General features: G+C 40.8%; 1 protein-coding gene across 1 annotated transcript in view; it reads left to right on the top strand.

Annotated features, from left to right (window-relative positions):
* ATRNL1 (attractin like 1) overlaps window positions 1–15,326 on the top strand; it is a 1,671,159-nt gene that overhangs the window by 421,082 nt on the left and 1,234,751 nt on the right. Inside the window, exons 11-14 of the mRNA XM_053692689.1 lie at window positions 8,117–8,201; window positions 9,016–9,227; window positions 11,549–11,667; window positions 14,115–14,247. Of these exons, the coding sequence (XP_053548664.1) occupies window positions 8,117–8,201; window positions 9,016–9,227; window positions 11,549–11,667; window positions 14,115–14,247 (549 nt within the window). The remainder of the gene's footprint in view (window positions 1–8,116; window positions 8,202–9,015; window positions 9,228–11,548; window positions 11,668–14,114; window positions 14,248–15,326) is intronic.

Raw genomic sequence — 15,326 nt, 5'->3', positions numbered from 1 at the left:
TAAATACGGAGAGCGTATTGCTCTCTGCATTCAGCGAGGTCTTGCGGACCTGATCCGCACTGTCGGTTCAGGTCCGCAAGACCTTTGATAAATAGGCCCCATGATATGAAGTAGTGTATCATGTCCGCCGCACATTGATAAATGCAGCATACGCTGTCAGCATTTATCAATGCACCAGCAGTTCTTGTGAACTGCTGGTGCAATGCCGCCCCCTGCAGATTTATTTTTATCAAGTAACAAACTGCAAAGTGAGTGAACAGAAGAAAATCTATATCAAATCAATATTCAAAACAGCATCAGCTCTTTATGGTACACTTGCCCAAAGTCAAGGAATATACAGGCACATAGTCAGGTGCATTATTATACCTAACAGGTGCTAAAGATCATCAAATTAATATGTAACTTAAAATACAATAATAAAATGAAACAGAAACAGCTGTGTAGGAGGAATACAACTGGGTGAAGAACAGTCAAACTCTGCTAACAAGGAGAGGTTGCTGAAGACAGTTTAATGTCATAAGTCATACACCATGGCAAGACTGAGGACAGCAACAAAACACAAGACTTATACTGCATCAGCAACAAAACACAAGAGTTATACTGCATCAGCAACAAAACACAAGACTTATACTGCATCAGCAACAAGACACAAGAGTTATACTGCATCAGCAACAAGACACAAGAGTTATACTGCATCAGCAACAAGACACAAGAGTTATACTGCATCAGTAACTGTCAGGGTTTTTTCCCTGTTTTGTTTGTCATGTGCTGCTGGCAGCCATTTTACTCACCTCTCTTGCTGACTATGGTGCATTGTGGGGGATGCTGCTCATTTCCTGCACTTCCTTTTATGGCCAGACTGGTGCATCATTTGTGTGAGAGAGGATGCGGTCTCAGAATTGTGATGTCTTCACTTATTATTTAAAGGGCCTCTGTTCAGTATGCTTTGCCTTTGCGTTGTCTCAGACCTGTTTGTGAGAGTTCCTGTGTATTACCTGGCTGCCTGACATCCTTCCTGGTTCCTGATCCCTGGCTTGTTCCTGACTCTGCTGTTTTCCTTGTTCCTGATTCCGGCTCGTCTGAGTATTCGCTTTGGCTCCTGACTCAGCTCGTCTGACTACCATCTCTGGTTTTGACTCCTGGCTTGTTATTTGACTTGTGGACTTTTTATTATTTTTTTGTTATTAATAAAGGTGTGATTATTTTTGCACTTCTCGTCTCAGTCTGATTCCTGGCACCCTGACATTATGCAAAGGCCATGAATCCTGATGGTGCTAATAATCCACCTTTACCTGCCATCATTTTCAGGATGGATGAACAGGATCACCGCTTGGATCAATTTGCACTAGCCCTGCAAACCCTGCTGACTCACACTGCACGTTTGGACCAAAGTGTCCCACAAGTTATGGCTGCTCCTGTTTCCGCTGCTGCACTTAGTCCTACCAGGAGCATGTCCGGTTCTACACCTCTACTTCAGCGATATGGAGGCGATCCTATTCAGTGCAGAGGATTTTTGAACCAGGTTGGCATTTACTTTGAGATGTTACCTCAGGCGTTTCCCTCTGACAGAGCTAAGGTGGGATTTCTCATCTTGTTACTCTCTGACACAGCTCTTGCCTGGGCTAATCCCTTGTGGGAGACTAATAAACCCTCTGATTTCAAATTACCCTGAATTTGTGGCCTCCTTTCGAAGGGTATTTGATGTTCCGGCTTGCTCCTCCTCTGCTGTTAAACGACTCATGTCCATTCAGCAAGGTACAAGATCTGTTGCTCAGTATGCTATTGAGTTCCGTACGCTTACCACAGAGGTTGGTTGGAACAATGAAGCCCTTGTTGCCGCCTTCTTTCATGGGCTCTCTGATGCGATTAAAGACAAAGTTGCTGCCAGAGATTTACCAGAGGATCTCAAGGCATTGGTGTCTTTTTTGATCTTAATTGACATCAGACTCAGAGAGAGGCCCTCTTTCAAGGAGCGCTTGTGGAAGCCTCCTGTTCCATTGTCTCCTACGTGTTCGTTCCCACCCATGCCTCCCTTTCCCCCCATGCCTCCTGGTCCCGAGTCACCAGGTACTGCTGAGCCGATGCAGTTGGGATTCATGCGTCTCTCCACGGCGGAGAGGGCCTTTAGGAGAAGGGAGGGGCTCTGCCTCTATTGTGGGTTACAGGGCCAACTTTTGAAGTCTTGTCCTACACTGCCGGGAAACACTCACAACTTAAGGTCCTGTTGGGGGCAGACCTTGGGTGGTTTATCCTCGTTCCCGGAACCGCTGAAGGAGAAACCTTTCATCTCAATTGTCCTTTCCTGGGTGGACTCCTCCATAGTCACCCAGGCTCTTGTTGACTCCGGTGCTGTGGGCTATTTCATTGACAGTGCTTTTGTATCAAAGCACTCCATTCCTGTTTTGCCTCGGTCTGTTCCGCTTGCTATTGAGGCAATTGATGGCAGGCCCCTTCAGCCCGCACTCGTTACTCATGATACTGCTCCGTTGTCCATGGCTGTTGGGGCTCTCCATTTTGAAACCCTCCCGTTCCAGGTGATAAACTCTCCGCATTTTTCGGTTGTTCTGGGTTATCCCTGGCTCCAAAAGTACAATCCCAGTCTCGACTGGCGCAGGTCCGAAATTTTGTCGTGGTCCCCGCAATGTATTTCCACTTGTCTTCGGAAACCAGTTAAAGTCTTGTGCACTTTTTCGGTATCTCAATTGCCAGAGGAGTACCGAGAGTTCCTAGAGGTTTTTGACAAGGTGTGTGCCGGTACGTTGCCTCCTTACCGGTCTTACGATTGTGCCATAGACCTGTAACCCGGAGCCATTCCTCCTCGGGGCCGGGTTTACCCTCTGTCTGTTGCAGAGAATTGTGCTATGGAGGAGTATGTTGCTGATGCTCTGTCGTGGGGGATCATCAGCAAATACTGCTCTCCTGCAGGGGCTGGCTTCTTCTTTGTGAAGAAAAAGGGTGACGAGTTAAGACCATGCATCGATTATAGGGGTCTTAATCGTCTTACCATTAAGAATGCTTACCCTATTCTGCTCATTACTGAACTCTTTCACCACCTAAAGGGAGCTACAGTCTTTACTAAACTTGATTTGAGAGGAGCGTACAATCTCATTAGGATCAAGGAGGGCCACGAATGGAAAACAGCGTTTAACACTAGGAGCGGGCATTATGAGTATCTTGTAATGCCCTTTGGCCTATGTAATGCTCCTGCTGTTTTCCAGGAATTTATTAATGATGTCCTACGAGATATGTTGCAACAGTGTGTTGTGGTGTACTTAGACGACATCCTCATACACTCACCCACACTTGAGGCTCATCGTTCTGATGTTACACGGGTTCTTCAGAGACTACGTGAGAACGGTCTGTTTTGTAAACTCGAGAAATGTGAGTTCCATCAGACTCAAGTAACCTTCCTAGGTTAAGTTATCTCCATTGCAGGGTTCTCCATGGATCCTGACAAGTTATCTGCAGTTCTGCAGTGGCCTCGCCCAGTTGGTCTTCGGTCTATTCAACGTTTTTTGGGGTTCGCCAATAACTATAGAAAGTTTATTAAAAACTTTTCTTCCTTGGTCAAACCTATCACAGACATGACCCGTAAAGAGAATGATCCACTCCATTGGTCACCTACTGCCATTAAGACCTTTGATAGTCTTAAGACTGCCTTTGCTGCCGCTCCAGTTCTGGGTCATCCTAACCCTGTCCTGCCTTTCATTCTTGAGGTTCATGCGTCTGAGACTGGAGTAGGTGCCCTCTTGTCTCAACATCCTAGGCCTGACGGTTCCTTGCATCCGTGTGGTTTCTTCTCTGAGAAATTGTCTCCAGCGGAGTGCAATTATAAAATTGGCTTCAAGGAATTACTGGCCATAATTTTGGCACTCAAGGAATGGAGGCATCTTCTCGAGGGTACTAGCGTGCCAGTGCTCATTCTTACTGACCACAAGAATTTAACTTATCTATCTGAAGCAAAACATTTGTCCCCCGACAGGCCAGATGGGCGCTATTTTTGTCTTGGTTTAATTATGTGGTCTCCTACCTGCCTGGTAGTAAGAATGTTAGGGCTGATGCCCTCTCTTGACAATGTTCGCCTCTGTCCAAGTCTGTACCTACTCCTGTTATACCTCCTGACCATATTTTAGCTACCATACGTACTCATTTGACTTCTCCCTTGGGGGAGGAGATCCTGGCTGCACAAACCAATGCACCTCCTGAGAAACCTAGTGGTAAGTGTTTTGTTCCTGAGAATCTTCGAACTAAACTTTTGCACACTTACCACTATCCTAAAGCCTCAGGTCACCCAGGCAAGAACCAAATGATTTGGTCTGCCACTCGACAATTCTGGTGGCCAGGTCTTCGTTCTGATGTTGCTGAATATGTTGCCTCCTGCTCAGTTTGTGCACAGAATAAGTCTCCTCGAAATCTTCCTGTGGGTCTTCTTCAACCTATTGCTAATGGTGAGCATCCTTGGACACATCTTTCCATGGACTTCATTGTCGAGCTCCCTGTTTCCAATGGCAATACTGTTATCCTTATGGTGGTTGACCGTTTTTCTAAAATGTCACATTGCATTCCCTTGAGGAAGTTGCCTACCGCTCAGGAGCTTGCTTCAATTTTTGCCCGGGAGGTCTTCCATTTACATGGGTTACCCAAGGAGATAGTGTCGGACTAGGGTAGCCAGTTTGTCTCCAAATTTTGGCGTTCCTTTTGTGCTCAAATGGAGATCCAGCTTTCCTTCTCCTCGGAATATCACCCTCAATCCAATGGGGCTGCGGAACGGTCTAATCAAGCTCTGGAACAGTTCCTCCATTGCTATGTCTTAGATCACCCCAATAATTGGTCTGAACTGTTACCTTGGGCAGAGTTTGCTCGTAATAGTGCTATTAATGCTTCCTCCAAGTTATCCCCGTTCATAGCGAATTATGGGTTTCAACCATCCTTGTTGCCCGATTCATTCATGTCTCAGGGTATTCTGGCTTTGGAGGAGCATCTCCGGCAACTCTGTTCCATGTGGGTGCAGATTCAGGATTGCCTTCATCGTTCTATACAGCGCCAAAAGTTCCAGGCTGATCGTAGGCGTCTGCCCGTGCCTTCCTACCAGGTTGGTGAGAGAGTTTGGCTGTCCTCCCGCAACTTGAACCTTAGTGTGCCTTCCAATAAACTGGCTCCCTGTTATGTTGGTCCTTTTCGAATACTCCGACGGGTCAATCCTATGGCCTACGCTCTTGACCTTCCTCCTGCAATGCGCATCTCCAATGTTTTTCATGTCTCCCTCTTGAAACCATTGGTTTGTAATCGGTTTACCACTGTGTTGCCTCATCCCCATCCTATCTTTGTTGACAACCATGAGGAGTATGAGGTCACCAGCATTATTGACTCTCGTATGTCCAGGGGCCATGTACAGTATTTGGTTCATTGGAGGGGCTACGGTCCGGAGGAGCGTTCTTGGGTTCCCTCCTCTGATGTTCATGCTCCCACCCTTCTCTGTGCCTTCCATGCCCGTTTCCCCAATAAGCCTTTTGTCCTCCCGCTGGGGAAGGGGTCATTGAGGAGAGGGTACTGTCAGGGTTTTTTCCCTGTTTTGTTTACCATGTGCTTCTGGCAGCAATTTTACTCACCTCTCTTGCTGACTATGTTGCATTGTGAGGGATGCTGCTCATTTCCTGCACTTCCTTTTATGGCCAGACTGGTGTGCATCATCTGTGTGAGACAGGATGCAGTCTCAGAATTGTGATGTCATCACTTATTATTTAAAGGACCTCTGTTCAGTATGCTTTGCCTTTGCGTTGTCTCAGACCTGTTTGTGAGAGTTCATGTGTATTACCTGGCTGTCTGACGTCCTTCCTAGTTCCTAATCCCTGGCTTGTACCTGACTCTGCTGTTTTCCTTGTTCCTGATTCTGGCTCGTCTGACTATTCGCTTTGGCTCCTGGCTCGGCTCGTCTGACTACCAGCTCTGGGTTTGACTCCTGGCTTGTTATTTGACTTGTGGACTTTTTATTATTTTTTTGTTATTAATAAAGGTGTGATTATTTTTGCACTTCTCGTCTCAGTCTGATTCCTTGCACCCTGACAGCAACAAGACACAAGAGTTATACTGCATCAGCAAAGTCTCTTCCTTGCAGAAATTTCAGGCAGACTGGTGTTTCCAGATTTGCTGTCCAAGTTCTTTTAAAGCAACACAAAGAAATGGACAATGTTGAGGACCATAGATGCAGTGCGCGACTAAGGAAACAGTGCAGCAGAGGAAAGACACTTTGGGGCATATTTATGATTGTGCGAGCGGACATGATCCGATATAGTGGATCATGTCCACTGCACATCAATAAATGCCGACAGCATACGCTCTCTGGATTTATCATTGCACCAGCAGTTCTTGTGAACTGCTGGTGCAATGTTGCCCCCTGTAGATTTGCGGCCAATTGGCCGCAAGCAGGGGGTGTCAATCAAACCGATCATATTCAATCGGGTTGATTTCTGTCCGCAGTCTCAGAGCAGGCGGACAAGTTATGGAGCAGCGGTATTTAGACCAATGCTTCATAACTTCTGTTTCTGGCGAGCCTGAAGGCTCACCGGAAACAAGGGGCATCAAACTCCATACGGAGCTTGATAAATATGCCCCACGGTCTCAAAGGTTATTTTAAAGTGAATGTCAAGTTTGATGAATCAGTGCCGGTTTTCAAAAACCCTAATAAAAACAGGGGCACTTTCCTTCATCAAACTTTACATTTCACTTGTTTTGTTAAAATACTTACCTTTTAATCTTGAAAGCCACTCCGGCGCTTCCCCCGCCCGTTGCAAGCCTCTTCATATGTCAAAAATTACTAATCCGGCTTCCTCCAATCACGGTGTTGCCTCAGGCAAGGATTCCCCTGGGGGGGAGAAGCCGTGATTGGAGAATGCCGTATTCGTCATTGCTTATGTATGATGTGACGAGCGGCAGGTGGGGGAATTGCTAGAGCGACTTTTAAGGTTAAAAGGTAAGTATTTTAACAAAACGAGTGAAATGTAAAGTTTGATGAATGAAAGTGCCCCTGTTTTTAATAGGATTTTTAAAAACCGGCACTGATTCATTAAACTTGACATTCACTTTAAGGTTAAAGTAAAAATTAAACTTATATAGATCATGTTTACTTTTATTATCAAATGTACTTTTTTAGTTTGGTATCCTTTGTTGATATGTAAATCTTTTCCATGACAGCATACTGAAGTAGGCTTAGCAGTGTACAGGCCTGAAAGAGACATGAAACCCCCAAAAAATCCTTCATAATTCAAATAGAGCATACAATTTTAAACAGCTTTTCAATTTAGAACTATAATCAAATTTGCTTAGTTCTTGTGATATCCTTTGTTGAAAAGCATCCCTAGGTAGGCTTAGAAACTGGGAGCTAGCTGCTGATTGGTGGCTGCTCATATATGCCTCTTGGCTTACCAATGTGTTGAGCTGGTTACCAGTAGTGCATTGCTGCTCCTTCAATAAAGGATGCTGGAAGCCTAGAACCAGCAAGTCTTGGTTGTCGCTTGACAAGGGCTTTCAGCTTCAGCAGTATATACGTAGATCTACATTATGCGATATGATGGGCTATGTACCGCATGTCATAGATTTACGTCCATTTGGCCCAAAGGATTAAGCACTATATGGCAGCAGGGTTTTAGAATAATGTTTGTAACAATGTTAAACAAATAGAGGCCGAGACACCTGCACACTCTTGAGCTAACTTCAGTTTGTTTTCATGGAAAGGACTAAGTTTCAAAGGAACGTTTAGTTTTTTTATAAAAAGTTATTTGGAACATATGTAGGTGTCAGCAGCAAGTCAGCACCACACCAATTTCACACAATTACACAGGTGTTTGGTATTTATATAAAAGGAGTCTTTTAATGGACTATATTATCACTTTTATCCCAGGTGTTGACAAATCCCAAGGCTGAATTTTTACTTCTGTTTCTTGTTTGGCCTAGTCTGCTTACAGTTTATCTGTCAATCTGTCTGTCTGTCTATCTAGTGTATGTTTTATATTATAGACATTATAAAGGCTTAACGAAAAAAGTATAAATTACCCTTGCTGTAGGGCTTTGTATTTTTTTTTTTAACAAAAATACTTAATTGTCTATTCTGTTCTTTCAGCTTGTGATGAATGGAGAGTTTTACAAAAGCCTAATCTCCACCGTGATGTGAACCGATTTGGACACTCAGCTGTCGTCAGTAATGGGTAAAGCAATTACTTCCTAAAAATGCAGAAATGCTGTTGTTTATTTTGAGAACCTTTCTTCCTAGCCCTCAGTTTTGGAGGTCCATGATCTGCCAAAAAAACAGGAAAACAAAGAGGGTGTTTATAAGGACACTAAACCCTCTCAGTTTGCTGCTATTCAGTTCCTTTATAACTGACTCTAATCGTCCTCAACATAAGAGACCATATAGGAAAAACAGACTTTTTTTAACCTATGATAACTGTTACATCCTGATAGCATCTATTATTAAAATTAAATTAAAGGGATGTGAACCCCATTTTTTCTTCCTTTCATGATTCTGCTAGAGCATGTGATTTTAAGCAACTTTCTAATTTACTACTATTATCAATTTTCCTTTGTTCTTTTGGTATCTTTATTTGAAAAAGTAGGAATGTAAGCTTAGGAGCTGGCCCATTTTTGGTTTAGCACCTGGGTAGAGCTTGCTGATTGGTGGATAAAAATATGTTTATCATATGTCCAAATGTAAATGAACTCCTGCACTGATCAAACAATCATTTTTGTATCAAGTTGTAGAACCAGGGTTTTGAATACAAGGTACACACTCTAGGGTCAGAGGATAAAGTACAAAATAGAAAAAGTTAATGAAAATTGCATAGCAACATGATTTTATTTTGAATGAATAATTAAACATTTTATGGTAAAATCACAATTTTGCTTGTAAGACAGGGACACAATTTGTGTATTTTAATATCAGTGTGCACCTTTAGGAAGCTTTCATGAACTTTCTTGCACAAAGTCTGATTAATGGCAATATATGTGTATCTCTTTTTGTAGGTCCATGTACGTATTTGGTGGCTTTTCCAGTGTGCTCCTCAATGACATCTTAGTGTATAAACCTCCTAGCTGTGAGGCTTTTTCCAGTGAAGAACTTTGCACTAACGCAGGTCATGGCATCAGCTGTTTGTGGGACCAAGATCACTGCCTGTCATGGGAAACCGCCCACGCCAACAAGATCGTCTTTAAAGCAAACTGTCCTAATAAATCAGGTTTGATTACCTTTTTGATGATGCTTTTGTTGCTATGGCAATAAGCTTTACTAGACTCTTCATACAAGTGCATATTGTAGAAAGCAGACATGTGCATGTGCGTTGTGGGCGAATCTTTCAGACCGAATATTAAGAAAAATAAATTTTTCTAATATATGGCTGCCGTGCTATTCAGTATTCATTTAGTTTTAAATTTAACGAATGCTAGACGTGCATTCGGTTTCGTCACAAAAGCAAATTCCGGATAAAACAGGGTAATTTGTTTTGTTTCCACAAAACGAATATCCAAATGAATGCATCTCGAAATTTAAAGAAAACAAATACTGAGAAAGTTTATCGATATTCATTAGATTCCTTTAAATACCATGCTAACTCGGTCCTCATCTTCACAGAGCCCTGGCCGCGCTAAAAGTAGGGTTAGTGCGGCGGCTCCCAGGACCTTCTCCTTTTTTGCAGGCTGTGGGAGCCGCTGTGCTAAGCTTCCTATTATCACGGCCGGGGCTCTGTGAAAAAGAGGACCAGGTTAGTGCGGCTCTCCAGCTCGCTAAAGGTAAGTATAAAGCTACAAGTGAACTTTTTTTTAATGAAAATGAATGTAAATGTTCTAAGTATTGTCATTATTTATTTAAATGAAACAAATGAATACTGACAATTTTTTCAGTATTTCTTGTTTTTCTTTAAATGTAGTTGGTGCATTTGTTCGGATATTTGTTATGTGAAAGCGAAGCAAATATTCATGTTTTGTCATGAATTTGCATTTGTGACAAAACCGAATGCACATGTCTAGTAGAAAGTATTCTTGAAAAGAATTTGTGTGTAACTGTTGTGAGTAATTTCGCCAAATAAACGGCATAAAAAAAAAGTGCATCTTAAAAACACACATGCACATACACACATCATAAAACAATAAATACATATATAAATAAATAAAATGGCTGAAACATAATTGCAGGGGTATATTTTGTTCAAGTCCAATTAGGCCAGTGACTAGGATATCAAGATTCATGAGGGCAGCACATTTTAAGTGGTAAGTCTTTGGCATGAAGACTTTCTACTCCCTATGGCGAGTTGTTTAAAGGGACAGTCAACACCAGAATTTTTGTTGTTTAAAAAGATAGATAATCCCTTTATTACCCATTCCCCAGTTTTGCATAACCAACACTGTTATATTAATACACTTTTTACTGCTGTGACTATCTTGTATCTAAGCACCTTCTGACCGCCCCTAATCACATGACTTTTAGTTATTATCTATTGACTTGCAGTTTAGCCAATTAGTGCAGTGTCTGCCACAACCCACGGGCATGATTACAATGTTATCTATATGGTTTACTTGAACTACTCTCCCCTGTTGTGAAAAGCAAATACAAAAACATGTGATTAGAGGCGGCCTTCAAGGGCTTAGAAATTATGATATGAGCCTTCCTAGGTTTGCTCTCAACTAGAATACCAAGAGAACAAAGCAAAATTTTTGATAAAAGTAAATTGGAAAGTTGTTTAAAATTACATGCCCTATTTGAAAAATAAAAGTTTTTTTTGGCCTTGACTGTCCCTTTAACCCTGACCCATCTCAACCTACGGAAAGTTCCTAGAGATAATGCTAGCCCATATATAAATATATTACACACACATGTACACATTATACAATAATTGAATACAAATTATCCCCCCCTCAGTCCAGCTATCCCTGCCCCCTGCCCCCCAGACCACCTGCCCTGACTGCAAGGCTCCCTCTACACTTCTAGGCAGGATGTGGCCCTGTGGTGCCAGTGGCCCACCAGGAAATTTCCTGGTGACCCGGTGGGTCAATCCGCCACTGTAGGTGTGGCTGTTGCAGCAGGTGATCAGAGTGGGGGCACCCATGGGTGTCTTGTAAATTCTAAACAATGGAGCCAGGGCCAAATTGTAAAGCACTAGTTGCTGCTTTGCAAGTAGGTTTGTTGAGACCTGCATTATTGTAGACTGGAGTGTTCTTTTCCTCTTGATGTTTTGTTGTAGTAGATAATACTGCCTATGACCACATGGTTTTGATATTTTTCCTTAGTTGTTTTGTGAGCTCTGTTGCTGCTATATGCCACATAAAACAGACATGCATGCACACACAAATTCTCACAAACATGCACGCATGCACACACATGCATGCGCACACACACTTATTATTAATTCAATGATGTGTCCACTTCTACTCACATATCTGTAAATAAATTGTTGATTTTTATTGACCATTACACACCTGTGTAACTACTTTTTCTTGTTTTAATCATGGCAAAAAAATTGTCTTGCAATTGAACTCATTGGTACATTCTGTGTTACCTTTGTAGCTGCTGCAGATGACCGATGCTATAAGAATACCGATTGCGCAAGCTGTACTGCCAATACCAATGGATGCCAATGGTGTGATGACAAAAAATGTGTGTCACTGAACAGCAACTGTAGTGTGGTAAGATTTCCATCTATATAACACATGTTCATTGTATATTTTCTGCAAGGGATCATGGAAAAAAACGAATTGCCTGTGTCACAGTCAAAGGGTTAAACATTTGATCACCCCTGGGGACTTGTTAAAATGTCAACAATGCTGCTTTAAAATACTGACATACATTTTCAGCTCAGCCCAGTCTGTTGCAATAGAGAAAATATTGTTAACTCTTTGGCTGCCAGAGAGAACTGCAATGAAAGACACCCTCTGGTTATGTCTATCCCTAAACTTGTTTTGTAAAATGACACCAGTATGAGGGGACCACTGAATGTGTGTTTTGTTCATTACTATATCAGAAGCTAATGGGGAAAAATGTCACGCATCTCATTTTCAGTAAGAGTAGTGAGGCAAATATTTGTCATATTTAGAAACAATCAATTAATATACTACCGAGATCCTGAATAAGTAATACGCTTCTGTTCTTTTTCTGACATTTCTATTATTAACATAATTACATATACTTAAAATATTCAACTCTCCGGTGCATAATTATGCGTTAGCACTTTTGCCTGAGATTGAGGCTTCTTATTTTCAAGCAAACATCCTGTGTAACATAATCTAATCCTTTTCTGATTCTACAGTGACATCCCGTGCTGATATCTGTGCATGAAAATACTGATGTACCACACAGAAAAAAACAAATAGAACAGCCAAATAAAAATTAGACATTTAAAGATGGTGGATGATGGTGTTGAGCAGACAAGAAAAACTTTGGAGTTTATCTGTAACATTGTATCTCTGCGGTGCCTCCAAATATTTATTATTGTAAAAAAAAAAAAAAAAATCTCAGTTCAGTGGTAAAATATCCCAGAATTATACACTTCTGCCCAGTTTGAGATTATATAGTAGCATAAAAGTTTGTGTCTGAAACAGAGCAGTTTACTTTACATTGCTTCTGTAACAAAAACAAAGTGAAACGTAACCTTTATTAATTCTATTCCTTTGTCTGTCTGGAAGTTATGCTAATGCGTTTCTCTTTTCTCAGTTCTTGTAAAAAGAAGACATCTTCATTAATGTTTTAGATTTTTTTTCCATACAAAAACAGCTTCAAATATTTTAGTTTTGATTGCTGATCTGGTCTAAAATTGACAGAGATTCTGTGCAAAGAAAAAGAGCGAAACCCCACAGTGGAGTTTCCCATTTACTGAGTTCCAAATTCATATTTATATTTCAAACTGTTTGCACACTTATGTGTATATATTAACCCCTTAGCGACCACAACATACCCTGTATATCTCTGGTCTTTAATGGTTTTTCAGGCCATCATAGCACGGGTCGCACTGCGAGCAGTAGGACCACACTATTATGACCTCCCTCCCTACTGCAGGCATCCTGAAATGAAGCAAATTAGATACTAAAAGTAAATTGAGAAGTTGTTTAAAATTGTTTGCTCTGTCTAAATCATGAAAGTTTAATATTTACTTTACTGACCCTTTAAGATGTGTATATGTTTCTTAATAATATTATTTAAGTGGAAACACATTTGCACTAAAGTTCTACAGTATTTACTTTACTAAACCAGGATATGGTTTATTAGGATGTAAACTTTAGGTCAAGAACTGATCAAATTCCAGCAGTTTGAATCTGACCAACATGGAGTTTTATAGAGATCTAAACTTTTGATTAATTTGAAAATTAGCTTAAATGTGTTCTATAATGGGTTGAAATAGTTCTCTTAAATCTTTCAATGCAAAGTATTTGTAAAGTTAGCCCAGTGGCTCAATTTATGAAGCTGAGGGGGACCCTTCTGAGCCAGCTGCTTCAAAAGCCAACTCATAGGTGATGCGCTGCATGCTCAGTTATTCATCCAGAATGATTGACAAGCGATTCTCTTATGCAATTGGTTGTTCAAGAGCAGGTGTGTCTCCAACCCCCCCCCCCCCCACACACACACACACAGTAACTGGGTTTTCAAAAGGACTGGAATGGGATTCAATTTAAATCACACAACTCAGATGTGCAACTAGCGCTGCTGATTAGACACCAACAGTGCACCGCGAGTCCTGAGCAATATTTCTACTGTGTGTTTAACCCCTGTACAGGGGTTAAACACACAGTTCTGCAAGGTCTTAAAAATGACATGCTCTAACGGATTATAGTATGTTATTTTTTGACTATAATGACCATTTAATATTTATATAAATGCAAGAATAATGTAATTATAGTTTTTAAAAATGTTTTAATAACTGCAATTTTTTTTATTTATTTTTCTAATAAAATAAAATATGTTATTGAATACAGCAATCAAGTGAAATATTGCAGCCATGTGCAGTATTGTCTTATTACTATGGGAAAATCCAAAATAATGTACTGGGGTTTTGTGCATTGTCTTTCTCTGTTCATTTTAAGGTTTTAGTGTTTTTTAATATATTTTCAGTGATTTCTAATATTTGCTTGCTTGATTTTAGTCCGTCAAAAACTACACAAAGTGCTATGTCCGAAATGAGCAGATATGCAACAAACTGACCAGCTGTAAGAGTTGTTCCCTCAACTTAAACTGCCAATGGGACCAACGCCAACAGGAGTGCCAGGCTTTGCCCGGTAAGCTGCCCTTACTGGGAGGGTTGATTATCCCTAGAGGGAGGGTTTGTTTATTCAGCCTTGATATTTGTTTTGCTGGTTTTCTTATATTAACTACACTTGACATTATGTTTTATTAAAGGCCCCTGTTGCAATTAGTGTAATTTTACTCACAATAAATCTTGTATAAAAAGGGCTTTTTATTTTATTTTTTGTTTGTTTATCGAGTTCACTACAATTTCAGTGAATACAGAGTAAGTTCAATTAGAAAAATGCACAACATGTCCGTCTCTCGCAAACTCTAAACATACTGATAACAAGACCTGTATGAAATAATAGTAATAGCGCAGGATTCTCAGAAAGGATCTCATCTGGACCTTCCAGGAAACAGATGTGCAGCCAAACTGAAAGCAGAACTTGACAACTACTTAAAAGGATAGAAAGGTCACATTTTTAGAATTTGCATGAATGCATTTGATTTTTTAAATAGAAACATTTTTGCAATATACGTCCACTACTAAAGGTTATTTAAGCAGCATACGCACATATGATATGTGTGACTAGAGCTCGTGGTAGTGTGTTGTGTCAATGAAGACTTATTTGGGTCTTACAAGCCACTGTTGACTCTCTGAGCAGGTATAGTATTTGAATGCTGGTGCCCTGACACTCGCAGCATATGTGAGTATGCCGCTAAAAAACAATAATAACGTTTACTATATTTGAAATGCACCTATGCACATCTCATATTAGCCATTTTTATCCCTTTGTGACCTTTTTATCCCCTTAAAGTAAAATGCTGCACTGCAAATTATCCTATACCTTGTAAATATGTGTACATTATAACATTTTACAGCATATTTATGTGTTTGTTTTTAAAAAATAAATCTTATCCTAAGTAACTACTCTGTCAGACGTCTGTCCTAGCAAATCGTCAGTGATAATTCAGGTTAATGTATTTTCTGTCCCAGGTCTCGGGTTTATCCCCCTTCTGCTCAAAAGTTTAGCTGTTAATTGAAAGACATGGAGAGAAAGAAATATACTGCATCAGTTTGCTAGTGGTATCCATTTTATTCAGTATTGATTGATATTGTTGCCTATTA

The sequence above is a fragment of the Bombina bombina genome, chromosome 9 (genome assembly GCF_027579735.1).
Source record: "Bombina bombina isolate aBomBom1 chromosome 9, aBomBom1.pri, whole genome shotgun sequence".
Taxonomy (NCBI): Eukaryota; Metazoa; Chordata; class Amphibia; order Anura; family Bombinatoridae; genus Bombina; species Bombina bombina.
This window is presented reverse-complemented; position numbering and strand designations above follow the sequence as displayed.